Source organism: Solea solea, chromosome 12, assembly GCF_958295425.1.
Source record: "Solea solea chromosome 12, fSolSol10.1, whole genome shotgun sequence".
Taxonomy (NCBI): Eukaryota; Metazoa; Chordata; class Actinopteri; order Pleuronectiformes; family Soleidae; genus Solea; species Solea solea.
The window spans coordinates 18,707,465-18,728,867 of NC_081145.1; the positions used below are offsets into that span (position 1 = coordinate 18,707,465).

Genomic DNA, 21,403 nt, shown 5'->3' on the forward strand with positions numbered 1-21,403 from the left:
GTTTTTTTGTGTTCTGCAAAGATAATATTGATTAAAATGTGTTTGTGTGTGCGTGAATGTTACAGTAGATCGCAGCATTAACCCCTTGTTTGCTCTCCTGAAGCAGCGTTACAGCACAGAAGCGAGCCTGCAACACGGCAACCTGTGTGACTCATCGCCTGGCGGACTTCCTCAGCAGGTCGGGAGGAATGGGCAACAGCAACTTTGTCCCCACCAACGTTGGTGCCAAGGCCTTTGGCAGGCGAAGGAGAAGCATCCAGATGTAAGCACTGCAGAACCTTCATGGAAATGGTAAATAATAAACAATTTCTACCTGTGTGAAAAACAAACAAAAAAACTTAAATAATATTTCTTCATCTGTAAATTTAAAAGGTGAGAAGTTGTAGCATAAGTATTTAAAACTGAAGAAGAATTGTTAACATGTGGTAATTCATATCTAACTTTAAGATTTGTAAATGGAATAATGATGAAGATGAGTTTGTGAAGCTTCACGTTAAGATTTAATATATTTCCTTTTGTTTTTCTTTCTTCTTTTCTTTCAGGGGTTGAAAAAAGAAAACACCAGAAAAAAACAAACTTAGAACAGAAACCAACAAAAACAAAAATAAGCAGAAAATAAACACTGAACTGGCCCTTTAACCACTCTCTCACATTCTTATGGAAAAAAATAACGACACCACAGGACTTCTCGTCCCCAGTTCCATCCTAGTATTGAAATCTTTTGCTTTTGTCAAAAAGAAAAAAAAAAGAGGGGGAAAAAAAGCACTTTAATTTATGTACATGAACAAATGAACTCCTGGAGAAAAAAAAACCCATAATAATGGATCTTCTTTTTTATTACATGTCTATCATTGGAAAATAAAATGAAAGCAGCAGTAGTTGCCACCTAATTTTCAGTCCTCTTCTTACCTGGTTAGAGCACATATGTTTCTTTGTGATGCCTCCCATTTGAGATCCATGCTTCTACATCTCCCAAACCACCCCCCCCCCCCCCCCCCCCAAGGGTACCCTGTTTTTTTGTGTGCCAGAGAGACACCATTAAAGATCAGCCTACCCAAGGCCCCCCCCACAACGGCTGTTGTCCTGTGCCTTGACGTAGAACAATTTACATGAACATGATTGTATAGTTCTGTTTCGAGATGGTTAAGAAGACCCGAGCGAGGATGAAGAGAATGAAGACAGATTAATATTGTAAACAATATTGTGAAAACAAATTTCAGCAAGATTAAAATGTATTTTAGATACACTCGGGTTTGGGGTACTTGTGTTGTTTTTCAAAGATGTTTCAAATCACGGAGGTGTAGAATGAGACTCAGCGAACAAAGAGGTGGAAGAACATAAATGTGATACTGCTGTCCAGTGACAGACACACATTGTACACACGTCTATTATTTCACAATAACACAGTTTCTTTGGATACAGCAACAGTGTGCAGATCAAACCAGATGAACTGAGTATTATCTGACTGATGGAGAGCAGACATACTGTATATAAAAGACTACAAGGGGGACACACTGCATCAGTAAATGCTCAATAAAAGCAGGTAACTGCAACCTGAATAACAGTACATTACCATTTATACATTTATATTCCACGTACAAGTGCAAACTTATAAAGGATTGTCTTTTTGGCATCGATGTAGAGACAATAACTATTCCAGTTTCGGATAACAGCACAATATATTGCTCCAGGCTTCCTCAACTTACTGCACTTCAGCCGATTGAGAGACATTTAATCATAAAATGTGAAGTCGCGTGTCTTGTTTTTACAGCAGCACTCCAATAGGGGGCAACGCAATTCGACGAAAGTTACAGGAGGACCACTGCAGAGTCTCACACACAAGCATAAAAGTCCCTACAGGTAAAATGACAAGTGGACAAGGGATGAAACGGTCTCATTCTGGTCTTACACATATGGACTGAGATGTAAAATAATGACCTCTTCAACAGTTCACAAGGTGTATCGAGTGCTAACGCTTTATGAATAAAGTACGTTGCCTTGTGATGAGAAGACACCTTGCTCGTTAGACAGTACATCTGTGTCTCATAAGTCGAGTCAGTGACTCACAGAGAAAGACCTGCTGCTGACACACAGAACATCAAACAGCTTCCTATGAACAAACAGAAGGAATCTTTAGGAAATCCACACACAGGAAAAGACACGTCCTACGCATCATTTCTTGTAAGTCACAGCTGTTCTGCCGGGCACAGAATCCTCATCTGCTTTATCCAGGTACACAATGTTTAATCTACAAAGGCTAGCAGACAGCATCAATATATATTCACACATTTCTGTATTGTGCAATAACACACCATGCATGCACAGCCAGTAGTTTCAAACGAGTGAAAAACAGGATACACTCGATTCTATTTGATTGCACGGATGAATGCCGAGTGTGCGCTGGAGCAAAGATAGGATATTTGTCACTGTGTGCATCACACCCAAGCACACAAGCACTGTGAGTTCCAAGAAAGAGCGTGCATTTTTGTGACACATTTTATTTACTTCAAAACACCAGACGTGGCGTGTCCACACTATATCCACTTAAAGCAAGAGATGATTGGTTATGAAAACAGTGGTTCAACTGGATAATGTGTTAATTATCAGATTTATATGACTAATATGTGAACAGAAAAGGAGATGTGTGCTCTATTACTCCTCAGTGCTTAACACGCTCAGTTCATTTATGATCTTTCCAGTCATGCTCGCTGTCTTTCTCTCGCTGCCTGTCTGTCTCTATGCTCCTGGAGAAAATCAGCAGTGAGGTTGCAGCCATGCTCGAATCCACATGGAAACTTTGCCTGCATGACTCTCCCCCTTCCGTATTCTGGTAATTGAGGGGGACGAGAAGTTGAGGGCTGATTCGTGGGTTGGTTTGATTTTAAGAGCGACTTTCTCAGCAGTAATCAAACAATTCCACCGTGCCAATGAGAGAATGCAGTCCTAATGATGCACAGCTGCATTGAACGGGGGCCTTCACGCTCCAAATTAGATGTTTTGTTTTAAAGAAAACCAAAACGCCAGACCCCATCCCCAGAGAGAAGATGTGCAACTAGTCCACTTCCCAGAAATGTACACCACAAATGCTTTTCAAGACCTGAGGCTTTGGAAGAGGCTCCTTTTTCATGTTTTAGAGGAAAAGTTTACAATTTTGGGAAAAAGAAAGCCAAAATTACAATCTAAAACGCAGAGGCTTGTCTTTACTGCAACTAAATTCTCTAAAGCCTCTCATTCAACATTAGTGGCCTCTGAAAACATCAACTATGTTCACTTACTTATCTTTAGCGGTTGACAGCTGAAACTTTCCTCAGTTTTTCCTTAGTTTTAGGAAATTGTGTTTTGAACAAGATTTTCTTATTCTCTTACAGTGCACTGTGAGTTCATTTTGGCCCTGCGTGTGCCTGTTTGCTTTTCCCCAGAGTTTATTATCTTGGCATGAATATTAAACTAGAGGCCAGCTTCTCTGGGAGGGGAAGCTAACTCTGACCAAACGAGAAGGCTAACAACATAGCCACTTCACTTCCCTTCTTCTGCCAGCCAAAATGAAACCTGAAATTCTGGGTTAAATGACAAACATAAGAAAACTTCATCTAAACATAACTACAGTAGTTTAGAAAAGGAAGTCAGTGGAAGACTCATGATGTCAATTTTGGACTCAAACATACACTATTTACCATATTTCCATTATGGATTCCCAACTCGGAAGTAGATTGAACACAAAAACAACAGGACACTATTGTTCCTCACTATAAGTATAAATAGTATTTGTTTCTGAAAGACTGATGAATGAAATGTGTTGACAAGTGTATTTCAAAATAGTCTATTCCATTTCCTCAGTAATAAGATGGATACCAATAACGTGTAGTTCAGCCTTTTTGACCACTCTTCTCATGCTTTCGGAAAGGTAATGAGTTTGAAATTTGTGAGGAAATTAGTTGTTGTCATTTAGATTTAAGCCAAAGCTAATATTTATTGACTCCATACAGTGTAACGGGCTCTTATGTGCACATGGGGGAGTGAGTGTGGAGCTGCCCCTTCACACAATCATACAACAATTATTCACTCTGGAATACAAAGCAATGGTAACTGCAGCAACAGACCAGCTGAGTCTTGTGCATAATGAGAAACAGCCGACTGCCGTTTATACTTTCTTTTTTATTTTCCTTCCTCATTTTTAAAGCTCCCAATTTTTCCATAAGGTAGTCATTTCCAAGGCTGACGTGAAACCAGACACCCAGGAGCTCTCATGGTGACGGGCCAGAAACAACACTAGGCCGTCCCGACATCCTTTCACCTTCCCCAGTCCCCCTTTCCGTCTTGTGTGACTGTTCCTGGGAAGGTAAACACCTTTTCACAGTGTCAGAAGTAGGATTTCATTCAGCTACCACAGCAGTTCCTTCATCGGTCCCTCCCTCTCTTCCTTCTCCTCTCCTCCCTCTCCTCGCTGCCACATCTGGAACCCAGCCCCTCATTTATTTATGTGGTCTGTGTGTCTTTCTTTCTTTTCTTATTTTGCCATGCATTTACCTTGTCTTGCTGGCAGTTTCTCTCCAACTGATGAGGTCTGCAATTACATCTCGCCATAACTGGTCACTCTGCAATTACATGCTCCACCACAGAAAGCCCCCCTCCTTTCTGAGCAGCACCGCTGCTCATATGGCAGACTGAAATAGAATAGTTTCATGTCTGTTTGGATGGCGGCCCAGCTGAAACTATGCTCCACTGCTTGACTGACAGTGGGATGTGAGCTTTTCTCCCTGAGAAAAAAAATAAAAATCTTTAAGGCTGGTCACGTTTAGACGTTTAGAGCAGTCCTACTCCAGCAGGCTTCAGTGCTGGTTGGCCCAGCTGGGCTCCAAGATAGGGAACAGAGCAATTGAGAGACAAACTTAGAGTGAGTACAAGCGAGGACAAAGACAGACAGTATGCAAAGGGAAGAGGACAAGAACCATGAGCTGAAACGATGAACCCTCCTGGGAACACTTAATCATTAGCTGACCGAGGGGAATGGGTAAGTTTGGAAACCAGTTGGGTCTTATCACAACTTCTGGACAAGGGGAAATGATGCGGAGAAGAATTCAGATAGCAAACTTAAGCATGACTTTGTAGTGTTTATAAAGCATGTAGCACCTGATTGAAATATTACAATGGTAATACCTTCAACGGCAATGCAACTGTTCTTTGGTTCAGGGGCTGACAGACATTACAACAGAGCATTTACCAATTGGTGTTTCAGTTATTATATTGTGCTAAGTGCTCGCAGTGCTTTCAAACTGCTGCATTTAAATGGACAGGGAATAAGCTGATGTCAGAGCCCTTTTTCTCATGAAAGTGTTTTTGATCAGTGTCCAACTGTGCTATTTATCACATAAACCTTGGAGATTTCCTGAAGATGTCAGTGGGATTCTAACATAAAAGCTTCTGATTTAAAAGGGCAGCCATACTGATCATCTTGACACACAGGCTTTAAAGGTCATACGAGGCCATTTGGAAATAACCGATTTTGGGCTTTTGAGCTTTTGGGTTTTATTAATCCTTGCCTTACAAGTTTAGAAGAAGCACAATTAAAGAAATGAATAAGTAAAAAATATAAACCTATAACCCTGATACAGCCATGGTAAGATAAATACTGATACATATTTCTATTAAAAATTGTGAGAGTAACAGGCTGCGCACTTCAGTACAAATTGAACTGAAACCATTCCATGCCGGTGATGATCATTTGGGATTAATTTCAATAAGCACAAGGTGACTTTATTATTAATTCCTGTGGAGGAATGTGTCCTCTCCATTTTACCCATCCTACTCGGAATCCTTCCTGTAACTGGGAGCAGTGGGCAGCCACTGAGCAGTGCCGAGGGACCAGGGGTCCAGACTGAATGTGATTGTACTTTGGTCATTGGCACGGACAGTAGCATTACATGAGCATCCATGTTAGCAAACACCAGCGGTGTCTCTGCTTACCTATCCCAACATCTGCTGAGGTCAACATGTATGTTTTTAGCTGCTAAATACAGAGGAATGCATAAACCTGCCATCTGCTGGAAACCAAAACAATGAGGTGAAGCTTGGGAACTGCTGAGGTAGGTGATGCGGCATTAGTGGTGTGGGTGTCACTCACTAACACAGTTTGGAACTTTAGGTTTAGAGTAATGGCATAGACTATGTATACAAAATGGATGTTGTTTTCTGGTTTGCTGGTTGATGCCAACCAGGAAGTAAGAATATACTGAATAGCCACCAGGGGGCTGGTTGCATTTCTGGTGTCCTCAATAGAACATGATGTCAATTTTGTAAATAATCTTTCCATTTAGAAGAAAACAGACAATAAACCATGATACATGCACATATGAGTGGACACCAGGCTAATTAATGTCATCAGATTGGAGCCTGTTTGCAGGTGAGGTCACTGATTTTCTTTTTGTAGAACCACAACACGGTGACGGTAAATTGCACATTTTTAGGTTTCAAAACAAGACTTCATATTCTTGTGACGTCATGACCGGTTGCCACTTGTGTAAGGCCCTTCAGATTATCTTGAAACCCAGTGACAGCAGGGTTGCGACAAAATCATGATGAGTTTGGATAGTTCAGTGACATATGCTAACACACACGACTGACCTTTACACCCAAGAACGTCAGCTGAATGCACCCACGTTAATCACTGCTTCAGTTCATGGTTGCGAGAACTTGAACTTGATTTTATCAAGATGAATATGAATGATCCTTTCAAGATGCTGCTTGTGTTCTCAACTGGAAAATATGTAATGTGTATTTGTTCTGTCACGCTTGAGCTGAGCACCATAGTGGCTCTAATTGTTTGGAGTATAGGCTGATCTGGTTCGTGTGGGAGTGACGTTAGCAGAGACTGGAAAACAACAAAAATTACAGTGAGGCTGATGGTAATGATGAGCACAGAGCTACGTCTTTACTACAGACTTCTGTGTGCGTGTGTGATGTGGTGGTGGAGAAAATGTTGTGTGTTTGAACGCGAGAGAGAATTAGAGATTACAACAGTGCTGCTGGCTCATTATGTTTTTCCATATGTGCCCAGTGTGCATGCATTGGACAGATTAGATTAAATGTGATGATTGGAAACGGGAAAACTGAAGTATTTCAGCACACACTGGGTGCCATGTGATTTTGGTACAGACTTAGAAACTCTAAATTTGATTCTAATCCCATCATGAGGTTGACTTGCTTCAAGGACTGTCATGACATTTGGTTCAGATAATCATGATCCTCTGATTTTTCATTTAGTGTCATTATCAAAATCTGAGTCATAGGTCAAAATCTTAACTTGTCCAGTACTTTACTGTAGTAGTCGTAGTAGTAGTAGTAGAAGTACAGCTTTATTGTCATTATTAAAAGAAAATGGCACTTTTCCAAAGAAGCAACATAATTTTTTAACTTCCTTAAGTAAAAAATGTGTGGAGGTAATACATATGTATAGGTTATTTAAAACATGCACATATGAGCAGTAAATAATGACCAATAAGTACAAAATATTGCAGAATGTGTGTTAATATTGATGTAAATGTATTAAAGCCAAGTGTGTGTTGCAGGAGAAAAACATATATGAATTTGGTTTAAAGGCTTGGATTACATCACTCCCCACAGATTATATTAAATACCTTGTTGGAGCCTACAGATGAATGCTGGGGTGGTGGTGGTGGGTTCGAAGTATGGTGGCAATACTGGAACGAGGTGGCAAATGGCAGTAAGAAATGCATAAGCAGCGTTGCAGGTTTAATAGTCCGCCAAATTGGAAGGACGTGTTGGTATGTACCGATTAGGGCCATATACTTTGTTTCAACAAAGACACACATTTGGTCATTTTGCCTCTGTGCACCACGCCAATGAATTTGTAATGAAACAATCAGGATGTGATTAAAGATGGACTCTTAGCTTTTGACGGATTGGAAAAAATAATTGCATTAACCATTGAGGAATTATAAGCATTCTTCTAGATTGTTGGCCATGTTCAGTGGCTCAAAAATCATAGGAATGATTGCCTTGGACATCACCAAATGCTGAGTTTCCTCCCTGAATAAGCTTTGCCAGGCCTTTACTGCAGCCGCCTTCAGTTGCTGCTTGTTTGAAAGTCAATAGTAACTGAAAAGCATGCTCTATTGGGTGGAGATGACTGACTGATGAACTGACTTGGTCACTGAAGACATTTCATTACCTTCTAAAGCTCTTGTGTTGCATTTGCAGTATGTTTTGGGTCATTATCCATCTGTAATGTGACATGCCGTCCTATCAGTTTTGCAGCATTTGTCTGAATCTGAGATGATTATACTCCTGCACTACTTCTATCAGCAGTCACATAATTCACTAAACACCACTTGATAGTGTGATAGTGGATGCTAGTGTGTGGCGGACCATATGTCTCTGCAACTTTGATTGTGTATAAGGTGTTCTTGTCCATAGTCAATGTAAATACAAACTCTTGACTGGTGTATATTCGCCAAACTCACCTGAATCTTCGACCCTCCTTTGAAAATGTGTTTAAGTTTCAACAGCGTGGACAGAAAACTTTCTGCCCCCGCACCTCTCTCTGGTGTACCCACATATCTCTACCGTGTTCCGGCTTTACCTGCACGCTGAGTGCGCAGACGCCGGAGGGAAACGCAGCGGGAACCAAGTCAAACTGAAAGCCTGTTTGGCGCGCTCTCATGTCGCTTTCTTTTGAGATAATGGGTCGCTTCATTTTGTGGCGCTCTTTGGATCAGATCGGCTCCTCTCTGGCTCCCGTGGTCGGCTCGGGTGAGGGGCTACGGACCCGCTGCTTCTCCTTTCCCTACTTGAGCGGGCGCGGAGTGAATCTTCACAACCTGCTGCGGCTTGCTCGGTGCGTAACAGAAATCTGGATCTCTGCCGGTAAGTCCAGAGCCTTTTGTGAACGTTACCCACCTGATTGCACGGTACAGATTGTGTCTGATCCCGCAGGAGCGTGGACACACTCTTTGTCTTGTTTGAAATGTTTTTACGGTTTGTAATCTGGTGGCAAAAAAAAGTTTGTTCTGCTTTGTTTTGTTATATTTGGGATTCATCTCCTTTTTCTTATGGTTAAACCTCGCGCTCCTGCGCAACGCTGTCGTTGTTAACTCCTTCACTGCCGCCCGGTTCTCCGCAGGTTTCTACTCATTGATTTGCGCGACTGAATCTCTGTGTTTTAATTCGGTTGTTGACACATTACCCTCTAGCATAGCTGAAAACAAGAGCCCTGGTTATATGATGTTAGTGCAGCATAGGCGATGGAAAGTGGAGAATGGAAGTTACAGGTGTCTTTCCAGATGTTGAGGGACAGCTGTGAACTATGAAAGTTGCTAAAAAAACATTTTTCCTGATATTATTTCCTCTAACTGTCACAACCCTCAAGTTCTCACACACTCAACTGGAGTGTGTGAGAACTTCTCCAACTTTTTTTTTGTTATTAATAAGAGTGTGAACACCTGGGCCATGGTTTCTTATGACCCCTCCATCTCTCTGCTCTGCTGTTTCTGACCAGTTAAAGCTTGTCGGTTGGCCCTCCTTAGAATAAATAATTGGTGATTTGAAGCCTGCTGGGTTTTCCAGTGATCCAATCCCACTTTGGTATCATAAGTGCTCAAAAATTATTAATGACTCCTTCTCAAATGGGATTGTACATGTGAGTCTTAAGTATGCATGGTGACACCACTGATTAAGATATCTGACTTAGACTCTTTTGTATTTTCAAATTTTAGACCAATCTCTAAGCTCCCTTTCCTTCTTAAGGTTTTGGAGACAATTGTTTACTTCCAGTTAAAATTGTTCCAAGATGAGTGCAACATTCTTGAAAGTGTTCCAGTCTGGGTTTAAAACCCATCACAGTAGGGCAACACTGTTGATGGTTTTTAGTGCCGTTCTTTTAGCCACAGGCTCTGAACACTGTGTTTTGGTTCTGTTTGACCCAGCAGGGGCCTTTGATACAGTGGACCATCAGATTCTCCTGTCTCGCTTGAAGAACTGGGTGGGCATTCAGGGTGGTGCTTTAGAGTGGCTTAGGTACTACTTAAAGGAGAGAAGTTGTGTGTCAGTGTTGGAGCCACTGAGTCTTCTCCAGTGTCTTTCACTTACGGAGTACCTCAAGGTTCTATTCTTGGGACTCTTCTCTTCTCTCAAATGTATGTGCCACTAAAACAGGAAAATGCATATTCTACTTGAGTGCATTGTAGAAATTAAGGCATGGAAGTAAATTAACTTTTTCTACTTTTAATGATAAAAAGTGTATTCTTGGCTTGTTGTAAAGGATTTTTTCTTCACCATCTGAAGAATTCTGCGATCATGCAGACATGCTTTACTTTTCTTCCGTGGTCTTCCAGGTCTTTTGGTGTTTCTGAGTTCACCAGTGGATTCCTTCTTTTTAAGAATGCACCAAAATGTTCATTTGGCCACTATTTTCTTTATTTTTTTTCTCAGCAGAATGATGGCATTCTTTACTTGCATTGACAACTCTTTAGACCTCATATTGAAAATTTCAGTGAAAAGTCACCAAACGCAAATTCAACACTTGCAACCAGCTGCAGACCATTATCTGCTTGGTCTGACTGGAAATAGCAAGGTAACGGGCCATATCTGGCCATTATACTGCTTTTTAGTCAATTGTCCAATTGTTTCCGAGGCCCTGAAAATGGACAATGCTCATAATTTCTCAAAAGTTTAATGCAATTTTTTTTTTAAGTTGAGAGTCCATCACATCTTGATTGTTTCATTTAAAATGAATTATGGTTGGTGTACAGAGGCAAAAAGACTAAATGTGTGTCTTCATCCAAATATACAGTATGTGGCCCGAACTATGGTGAGTGAGGCATGTCATGTGTATGTGGAACAGCTTGTGGTTTACAAAAACCTGTAAACCTGAAGGTCTGTCCTTCAAAACCATTTTAACAGCTCATTCAACATCAGTGGATGACAAACTACGTCAACCGCTCCCCTGAAACATCTGTCTACCACTCCTGTCTTATAATACATGACTGGTTGGGGTAAAGTCTGGATACGCAGCTCTGCCACGCATTCTCCTCCTGGCTGCCTGGTGAACAGCTGAGGAGGGCGTGACATGGCTAACATGAACCGCACATGCAGGTGTGGCCCTCGCTCTGCTGTCACGCTGTTTAATTAGGTTTTCTCTCCACGGGCGTGGAGTCTCATAGTTTCGGCTCCACTAATCTCTTGTCCTGAGACATTCAGAGAGTACCTTATCAACAAGGACTGAGGAACAGTGATTGTGGGTGTAACTGAACTTTGTTACCCCAGCTAAACCTGGAAACACAAAGCTGCACTTGGCCCCACACTTGTCAGTGGTTTTTTTTTTTAGGAACACGGCACAAAGCATTGTGTACTCACATATTCTGGGTTATGCTAAACTGAATTTATGCTCAACTTCAGATTTTATTTCATTCACCAAGGACTGTTAAACTCATCCAGTAAATTTTCTCTTTACAAGATCTCACTGGACAAGTGTCTGTCACTCTCCATTTGAAACCTCTTTCTTCCAGATGAGGTCATTGCTTTCTTTCTCTATTGCAAAATTTTTCCACTTTTCTTTATTGTGCATGTGTGGCCTTGGAGTCAAGACTGGGTTATTTTAGTTCTCCCTCTTCAAGTCTGGTATTCCCCAGAAGCCATTTCTCATACAGATTAGAGTTCAGACTATTTAAGGTCCAGAATGGAATTATTGCAATTTCTTCTGGGAAAACAACAGTACTAAGGTTTCTTTTCTGAATATTTTCACTTTATAATCCTCCTTCCATCCTGAGGAAAGATGTATTATAATTCAATGCATTGTTAACCACACACCTTGTGCCATTAAGTGCACCGTTTAGAGCTTAAAAGTTTCTTTCAAGTTCAAATATTTCACCTCTAGCAAAGCAAATGTAATTTTCTTGTGATTTAAGTTGCATGGTCCAAGCACACCAGCATTCCTGAACTACCCTTCGGTATGAAGGCTAGCCAGGATTTCTAAGCAGTAATATAAAGCTTGTTGATGTCCTTTCAAGACACTAATGTTCATATTTCTGCAGTACCATCAGCATTTCAGGCCTTCAAAGAGGAGATACAGGCCAGGACATTCTGTGGCAAACATAATGACATTTCTGCAGTTGCACAGCTGCAGTAGCATCAGTAGCTCTGCTGCTACCTTTGAGTTGCTGACCTTTGACCAGAACAACATCTTCCTCAACATGGGGCCAGCTGCCTGTCGTCAACATTAATCACAGAGGCAGATTTTGTGGCTATCAGATGACCATGATCAAATAAAGTTGTGTACAATTGTTTAAGAAACTTGTTTTAACTTTAAAAAAGAACAATGAGTGAGATGGTATAATAAATGGTGACATAGCGTTCAAATGTATAGGGGCACAATGAAGCAGGAGTCATGAATCTCACAGGAAAGCTCCACTTTAATCTTCTTTACATCACAAGATATAGATGCTGCACGTGTGTCACGTGTACGCCTTTGACGCTGCTTTACTGTGGGTAATGGTGACTGTTGACACAAATCACTGCAGTGCCGTTCATAGCTCAGTGGAGGTTCTCCCTTTGGAGTGGGGACTCAATTAGGAGAGTGCACATATAAATTTTTGCGTAGGTGGACCCAATATGGCAACCACTCTGGGGCCCAAGGCTGGGGGATAAATCAATATCAGACTATTTGAATTAGAGCTTCAGCTTGAGCTTCTCTGTCATTGGCCTCTTTTTCTGTGCTCTTTTCTTTTCTTCCCATCTCCATCTGTTAATTGGAGGAAGGTCATGGCGTTGAGGGCCACAGTCACATTTTCTGTCTATTCTGTGACAGTTAGCTACTGCATTTCCTCCATGGCCCTTCATTGGTGAGATCATGAGAGGAAATGGAGGCTCCAGTAGTTCTGCGCACCTGTTTGCAATGTGATTCCCAGTAGAAAGGACATCACTTCCTCCTCCTTGAGTGTATGTCTTGATGCTGTTGAGAGCACCTCAGGGATTTTTGAGGAGTTATGACTCCTTGTCTCTGGTGGTGTCATTTTCTGTTTGGGTAAGCTCTGCACCCTCAATACTACTGTCTACTTGTAGCGGACACGGCTTCATACAACAACAGATGTAACTCGCGTACATTATAGGGTCTTAAAGTTAGATAATTCAGATAGTATTGGTGATTTCCATTGTTCTGCTGGCAATTATTTCCTCATTAAATTGATTAAATGTTCTTTGCATCTCAAATAACACTTTGTAGACTGTTTACTTTTTTGTGTCTGGAATGGGAAAAAATAGTATTGAAATGGCTTTTTTTTTCTCTGCAGGAGACATTAACTTATCACACAAACTCCATGTGTATCCCATTTACCCTGTGCCTTAATTCAGCAGATGAATAACAGTCAAAGGACAACGCCTTGAAAAATTCCACTCTGCCCTGAAGTGCTGCCTGTGTTCTTCAGCTTAGATCTGGGCAGTGGACCTATCCTCCACCCCTGATTCTTTTTCTCCTACACACTCCCAAACCCACACACACGGACCCAGCCCACCTCATTTACGCCCACCTCCTAATGTCAAACAGCTGTTGAATTAACTTGCAAGGAATTGCTGCTATTACACCCCCCCCCCCCACACTTCCCTCCCTGCTTTCCATTTTGAGGGTGGCCCCTAATATCAGGTGAGTCACAGGGCCAAACATGGCACCCAAATCAAGAATCCATTCAAGCCTTATTTATGATCAAGGCGATGGATTTGATGTCTTGAATTTACATCGCAGGTGTCCGCGGGTGGAGATGGATAGAGGCTGGCTATAAATTATCTCTATGGATTGTGCTTAACTCTTAAGGTCTTGCAGGCATGTAGAGATGGGCTGTAACTGGTAACATGCCTTTGCCAGGGCACTCCTTCTAACTAAAGGAGCAGCATCATAGATAAATGCCAATGAGGTCATTCTCCACATGACTGACAGAAGATCAGGCAATGATGCTGAGGTTGAGGGCTCCTGCTGCTGTCGGCATTCTGCTTCAAAGGATTTGGCCCGATGCTCAACCTGGAGGCTGACAATAGCAATTTCAGGAGAATTCGCCTTTAACTTTTAAAGATTGAACACAGTGTTCTAAACAGTGCTGACCAAGCAGCAAATGCGCAGACATCTGACATCTGAATATAGTATCTTGTAAAAAGTGTGAAGCATCACGTCATTTAAGAGGGAAAAAAATGGTACATGAGAAAGAGTGAAATAATTATTTTCTGTTTTTGAATCATATGTGTGTGGCTGCATGTTGCATTCATTCCTACACAATCAGACAATGCAAACAATCTTGGCGGTGTTTACTGGTTTCAAGTGTTCTACTTAATATATCCAGGTTCCTCAAAATCAGCACATGGTGTCTTTAGATCAGGAGACTTGTGCACACTCATTCAGTGGATGAACACCACTTTGTCTGTGCCGTGTAAGATGACTGAAAGCGGAAACATTGCACAGATCCTTCCACAGAGACTTTTACCATTATATTGTTGTTCTGTTTGGTGATGCATTCAGGCTGATTTTGGTTTGGCGTTCTGCATGAGCTATATCTAGGTTTTGACAAAGAGCCAGTCTGTAAAACCATGGGTTTTCAAACAAAGTACGTTGTTATTTTCTTGGGTCCAAGGTGACTCAGCCGACGTTTCTTTGGGGAAAATGGTTTCTGCTTTTGTTAGTTGGAGCTGGCAGCTGCTCATCTCTGGTTCTCCTCTCACGAATCTTGCTTATTGTGCCCCACCAAATTCTGTTTGTGTGGTCAGTGTGGTTGGATTTACGTCATACATGACAACACCCACCAAACCTTTTATTTTCAACACCACAATGGCTGTTTGTCACCGCAATAAAAGTTAGTGACACAAAATACATCAGAGCTTTTTCTTATATAAACTAGAACTCAACACTTGGGAGTTACAGGGTGATGACAGAGTACGTTGTTGGCAACATGTGTCAAGGTGCTCCGACTGATTATAGTCATACATCCTACTTTTACCTGACCATGCTGTAAGCCTGTATGCAATTATGTCAGTCCGACTCCCTATTAGCCATGTGGTGTGTGTTTGTGCCTTTCTGCAGGCCTTACTCATTCATTATTAAGCAGCTCCTGATGTTTTGCTGGCTGCCACTGCTCCGGTGTCAGATACCCACACGATCCCCTTCACTGACTCAGACTGTGGAGGATCCACTTCCAGTCCCTATGAGCTGTTAAAGCTGCTGCTGAAACCTGTACGCCATTCCAAAACCTTTAGTCAACTTTGGACTCTTCCTCAGCTAATTTCCCAGTTATTTATTCAGCTAACTGTTGCAGACCTGGGAAGCTTAAGATGCATTTGGATATTTCTCTTGGCGAGACACTGGGGGCTATTTGAGCTCTGAGGAGGTATGGTGCTAAAATTTTTTTATTGAGAATTGTGTGTGTGTTGACCACAATTTACCAAGGCAGCAGTGCATTTAGCAGGCTTGTGGTAAAGCAGAATAGTTATTTATGGAGCTAAATTTAATCTCTGTTTTGAGGAAAATGTGTCCCAGGCTCCAATGGTAAAAAATGAGAATATAGCAGAAGCTGGTGTGATTACTCCTGCCTTGAAGTGTAATTGCTCTGTTTTGTAGTAATCTGTCCACTTTTATTAGTGTGACATTTAAAAGGGTGGCTGGTCTATGCTTGGGGTACAGGTCTCTGTGCATTTTGGAGTACAACTTGACTCCATCTGATCTCATATCCATAAGCTAGTTTGGTTGCCTAGAAACCCCATGGGGGCTGGGCATTTAGTCTCCATATCATTATGCCAAAGGAAAGAATGCATCCAGACCTAAATAGATTAAACCTTTTCTGGCCTTAAGGGAACCTTCTCATTTCATCAAGTGCCTTGGGGAAGGACTTGAAGGTTTTACATCTTAAACTGTTGCACACAAAGGCTCGAGGGTAATTAAGACAAGCAAGATAAAACCAAAATGGACTTTATTTGTAGAGAAGTGTGTTTTCTTTGTTTGTCCCTCTAAGAATAGCTAATGTAGGAGTGTCAAACTCAATTACAAAGGAGCCCGAAATTAAAAACTGTGTCCAACTGTGTTGAAGACTAGCTCAACTAATATAAAATTCACAATAAAGAAACACATCAGAGATCACATTTGAAATTAAAGATGTGTCATGTTAAGAAACATTAGTGGATGCAATGGATACTTATTTTTTTTCATAAATTACCCTCAAAAGAACATAAATGTGGAAGAGTGAAATCATTGAAATCAGCACTAGAGCTAACAACTAACTAATGACAGTGTTGACCAACAGCATGAATAAAGAAACACATGCATTTTCAGAACTGCCATTGCTCTGCAGGATTTAAATATTTTACTTGAGCAAATTGAGCTAATGAATCATATGAAGATGCTAAATCCGCATAATAGTATTCATGTTATTTGCATCATCTCAGCTCAACTGAAGCAAAGTTTGTGTCTGCACACGTCTTTGCATTGACTTTGTTGGCAATCTCATTGAATGAAAAATGTACGTTGCATTTGGTGTGCACCATGAGTCTTGGACAATGATGCACAATTTCTGTTGTTCATTTCAATTTTTTTTTTTTACAGTACAGACTGTGCAGTGTGTAGCCAAAGGTTCATAAAGACCAGGGAAGGTTGGAAACAGCTTACAATACAAGGTCAAACTGCACAGTGTTCTATAGGGACCTAGAAAGAGGAACCTTAATATTAGAAAGAAAAAAATAGAAAGTGGGCGATCACAAACTAAAATGTCACTGGCTGCAGGGAAGGGTTAAACAGTTGGATAAAAGAAGAGAAGAGAAAACAATGAAGCAGATGAAGAATACCAGTAAAGCAGCAGTGGCCTGCAGTGCAATGATTGTCAGGATTACATTATTTCAGACAGAAGCCAGAAGTGGGCTTGCAGGTAAGCAGCTAAAGAGGGGCAGGGCTGTGTGTTTCAGCTGTAGGGTTACATTCAACGACTTTCAGACCAAGATGTCCCTGTTCCTGCTCTAAATTTATAAATGACAGAATTCTAACTTAACAAAACTGTGGTTCAGTTGTCAGGTGTCCTGTTGGGGGAAAATTCCACCTGTCAAGCAAGTCCATCCTCGTTTATACTTTTTTAATCTCTCACAACTCTCAGAAGTTGAACAATTTCAGTCATCAAAACTTTATGTCACCTCTCTTTCCCATTATGTTTTCTTGCGGAAATCTTATAGCTTGAGTCTGTCCATCTGGGAAAGCTAGCTATACCAGCCTACTTTGAAATAATGCAGCTGATTCATCCCACTCCACCCCGTCAACCCTCGCTCAACGCTCTAACTTTTTTATGTAGTGAAACCAGGAATATTATCTGTACTTTCCATGTAGCCATATATATGGGATTATATCTGAAAAGTGTCCTTGAGCAGGACACTAAACTAGTCCCGATGTTTGAGCTAGTGCACTTCATAGTAGGGCTGCTGCAAATAAGAGGTAAATTATAAAGCACTTTGGATAAAAGCTCCACACAACTGCAGTCTGTAGAAGCCTCTAATTGTTGTAGTTGAAGTTAGCTGTCATGTGCAATCTTGTGATCTATATATTTTGATGCTGTTTGCAAACCAGATTTTCTGTGGGATAAGAAAGTTGAGGTAGCAGCCTGTCTTATTTCACTTTTGAGTAGAAGGCTAAAGCCTCTAAGGATGTCAGCATCTTAGATGCCACAGCCACAAGGACAACACTCAGCATGGCATCATATGAAATATTCAAAAAATAAAAAAGTATGGCTTCTTGCATTGTTGCAAAGTGTAGTAGGTAACTAACTGCACCATGAACTACTTGTGCTGAAGAATATTTTTATTCTGGCAATACTTTCACAGTGAAAAACCAATCTATTTTGAACAAGGGTTAATGAAAACGTGTGTTTGTACCATCATGTGTTGGTTTTTCAACTCTATCTATATTCTTCCAACATGGTCCAACCACTGTTGGTAGTAAAAACATGCAGAAAAAGCAACAGTGCTTCCTCTCCATTCGCCTACATATTTATTCTTGACATCGCAGTGTGTCATTCTCAAACTTGTGATGCTCTTTAAGCCCCTGTCACCATCACCCTGAGGCACGTCAACACACTGACACTGTTTCTCTATCATTAGCCACACAGCAGTAGGAATAAAGTTGTGTGTGTCTTCAAAGGCAAATCCATGTTCCAGTGTTTCAAACAGAATTACAGCAGCCAGGTTTATGATGCAGACTGATCCCACCTTTACAGCTGGAGATGAAATATTCTGGTTTATCTTCTGAGTCTTCGTATGCACAGTTGATTGTGGAATCTGGAGTTAACTGCAGGAGGTGTCAGTGTTTTCACTGGTGTTTTTGTTTGACTTCATTGTCAGACATCAGTGAGGGGAAATGTATTATTTTGACAGACCGGAAGACCGGTGTGTAGGCAGAGGGAAAGCTAAAAGGTGATGCATCTTCTCTTTAAATTTCTGATTTGTTTCTTAGTTTGATGGCTATGTGTGTATATGGGTAAAATATTGTAAATATAAAGTGTGTTCCTTCCTTGCAGATGTGTGACAGACTGAGCTTAACCGGCCAATGGCACCGTGATAACCATCTAAAAGGTTGGGTTATACAAAAAATATAATTAGTTCTCTTTTTGGTAAGTGTTACAAAATGTAACTCCAATCATGTCCGTACGTCCTTGAGACAGTCTAGCAGCTGTTTGACAGTAAATGAATATATATCTGTAAATCATCTGTAGAGAGATGGAAGGAGATGGTTATGCAAAAACATTTAATCAGCAACTGGACTTGAAAGATGTTTCACCTCTCATCCAAGAGCCTTCTTCAGTTCTGTATCTTTTGTAAAAAAACAAAAAAAACCTTTCATCAACTTTACTGTCCAACAAATAAAAAAAACAACAACAAAGAAACCAAGAAAAGGCAATTTGTTTCACTGTGTTTACAACAAACCATACACAAATATTTTAGCACCGACTATCTGGCAAAACAAATTGCAAACTTAAAATAAATTGGCCATGCCAATGTTATCTTTGGAATGCTCTACATTTAGACACACTGAGATATTGGGCAAGAGGGGCTGTTGTGGTTGGTAAGAAAAGCGTGTCCTTAAATATCTGGCCCAGTGCAGAAGAAACACATTGATGCACAATTCAGTAATTTATGAAGCATGTGAAAAAAGCCAAATATTTAAACATACACAGGGGATGTAAAATATCCCCTGTGTTAATGTAGCAAATGCCCACAAGGTGTTTTTAATAACCATAGAATATCTTTTTATTTATCAAATCACAGTCAATTTTATTTGTTTAGGGCCAAATCATAGCAATTTACATAGAAGGGCCAAAACCTTACAATATTAGAGAGAAACCCAACAATGCACACACAATGCACAAGTACTTGGCATCAGTGGAGGGAAAACCAGAACCAGACTAGGAGATGTGCAGCCATCTGCCTTAGCCAGCTGAGGTGAAAGGAGAAAAATTGGGGAGAAAAAAAGAGGTGGGGTGAAAGTTTGGGGAAAAATGGGAGGGAGAGCGGGGAAAAGAGGTGTGGTTAGAAGAGAGAGAGACCAGGAACAGTTGTAATGGAAACCTAACCTGACTCACTGAACAGTCAAGCGGTATCACTTCTCAGAGGGCATGATCTACCGGCCTGTGTCGGCCTCTCTGTCCAAGTACAAGGGCCCACATTAATCCAACCCACTGTGTGTGGGATGGGAATGTTGGGTCCATGGTTCAGGACAGCCTGCTTCCAACTTGTTCCCACCCAGCCACCCATGCAGTACCCATCCAGCTCTGCCTTTCCCTCCACATAACAGTTCTGTGGTGAGACTGGCTCCTCCTGTGAACCCAGTTTCCAGCTCATTGACAAAACATGAGGAGTACGGCACCATCGAGTTGTCGGAGCAGAGCGTGTGGACTGTATTTAAAGGCCAGAGAAAACTTTTTAGTCTGCGTGAGTTTGGACAGCAGCAGGAGGAAAAACATTTAGTCCTTAATCAGCAGTTTTGAAATGAAGACAAACCATAAAGAATCACTCCTGAACCAACAAGGACATTAAACTTGGACTACATAGCTTGACTCAATCCTGAGCTCCATCACACTGATGCATCCTGGGTATGGCCTGTCAAAATGGTGAGTGGCTTGGCCCGTTTCTCCTCACAGTTAGATTTCTTTGTGTTTTTGACAAACAGAAATGTATTGCTTTTGGCACAAGAACAAAGCCAAGCCACAGTAGTGTGGTACTTTGTTTTCTGCAGACCAGTTTTTGTATTCATTTGGTGGTTTTTATCCAGAATCTGCAAAAAGCATTTTGCTTCACCGCAGAGTCTTATAAAAAGCTCTGGAACTGAGTTTTAACTGTGTTTTAACCAGTGATTGTGCAGTTAAAGAGTGAACACACAGTGAGTGGACAATGTGGTAGAACGTCAGCCTGCTTGCACATGTGCTCATTGTATCTGTGAGTGTTAAGTTACATCAGTAAGAAGTATAGAGGAACTAAAAGTGGGGGACATTTCTTTTTCAGTGTGTATGATTGAGAGGGACACAATATGACAATTATCTTTTGATTGGTTTATAATCATCTCAAGTTATTAATAACTAATTCATTTTTTAATTCACGTTTTCATTACCTCAGGAAGGGCCCTTTATATCTACATAGGGAGCTCTTCCATAGACATATTTTGCCATCATGTATCTATAATAGCTCAGAAAACGAGGAGGCTCATATTTTCTGGAACTTCATCCATGCTCTAACCAGGCTTCATCCAGGCAATGAGTGCACATTCCCCGGCTGTTGTGAATGTGTCTGACCCAGACAATCTCCACAAACTCTGCATAATGTCCAAACTCAATTTCCTCCAGACATTTTCCAGAATTCATGTCTGTAAATGGCCTACAGCTGTTTCACTAAATCTCACACTGTGGTCCTCTAGGACCAACCACAGTATTGGTGGACATTCATTTTAAAGATATGATGTAGCTGGTGTCGAGGAATCAAAATAATAAGATCTTCCCCTCTACAAATAACAACAAACCCCTGTTGTTTACAGATAATATTTTAAGATAAAGACAGTTCTTCTATCTGCAACTGGGCTTAGAAATGTTATTGATTATAACAAAACTTGAACAACAATATGGTCATTTGCAGACTATCTCTCCGAGTATTTTTTTTACCCATGGAAATGATGCTATTGCTATAGCTACATGTGAACCATGTTGAACCTAATATTCCACTGCTGCTATATCAATCGACCAGACATGAACACTATGTCACCCAAAGATCAAAGTTTGATGGGCATATTACAATCTCAGTGTGCATTATTTTTAATCCCCATTCTTCGAGTTCTGTAATTAAACAACCACACTGAGTCCTCAGACTTTTCCCATCAATCACATTATGTGGTTGCTCT

General features: G+C 41.0%; 2 protein-coding genes across 7 annotated transcripts in view; both read left to right on the plus strand.

Annotated features, from left to right (window-relative positions):
- The window catches only part of LOC131470172 (calcitonin gene-related peptide-like), a 4,096-nt gene extending 3,206 nt beyond the window's left edge, over positions 1-890 (plus strand). For 3 of the 4 annotated variants that reach the window (XM_058645810.1, XM_058645812.1, XM_058645811.1), the window contains exons 4-5: positions 104-291; positions 543-890. In XM_058645810.1, coding sequence (XP_058501793.1) covers positions 104-266 — 163 coding nt within the window. In that variant the 3' untranslated portion in view covers positions 267-291; positions 543-890. The remainder of the gene's footprint in view (positions 1-103; positions 292-542) is intronic. The other variant, XM_058645813.1, reaches the window with a different exon arrangement.
- Positions 891-4,798: 3,908 nt separating this feature from the next.
- LOC131470564 (protein inscuteable homolog) overlaps positions 4,799-21,403 on the plus strand; it is a 44,937-nt gene continuing 28,332 nt past the window's right edge. The window contains exon 1 of one of the 3 annotated variants that reach the window (XM_058646467.1): positions 4,799-5,011. The gene's annotated coding sequence lies outside the window, so the exon portion shown is untranslated. Of the gene's footprint in view, positions 5,012-8,633; positions 8,884-19,627; positions 20,127-21,403 lie in introns of those variants that run through there. The other 2 variants (XM_058646468.1, XM_058646469.1) reach the window with 2 other exon arrangements.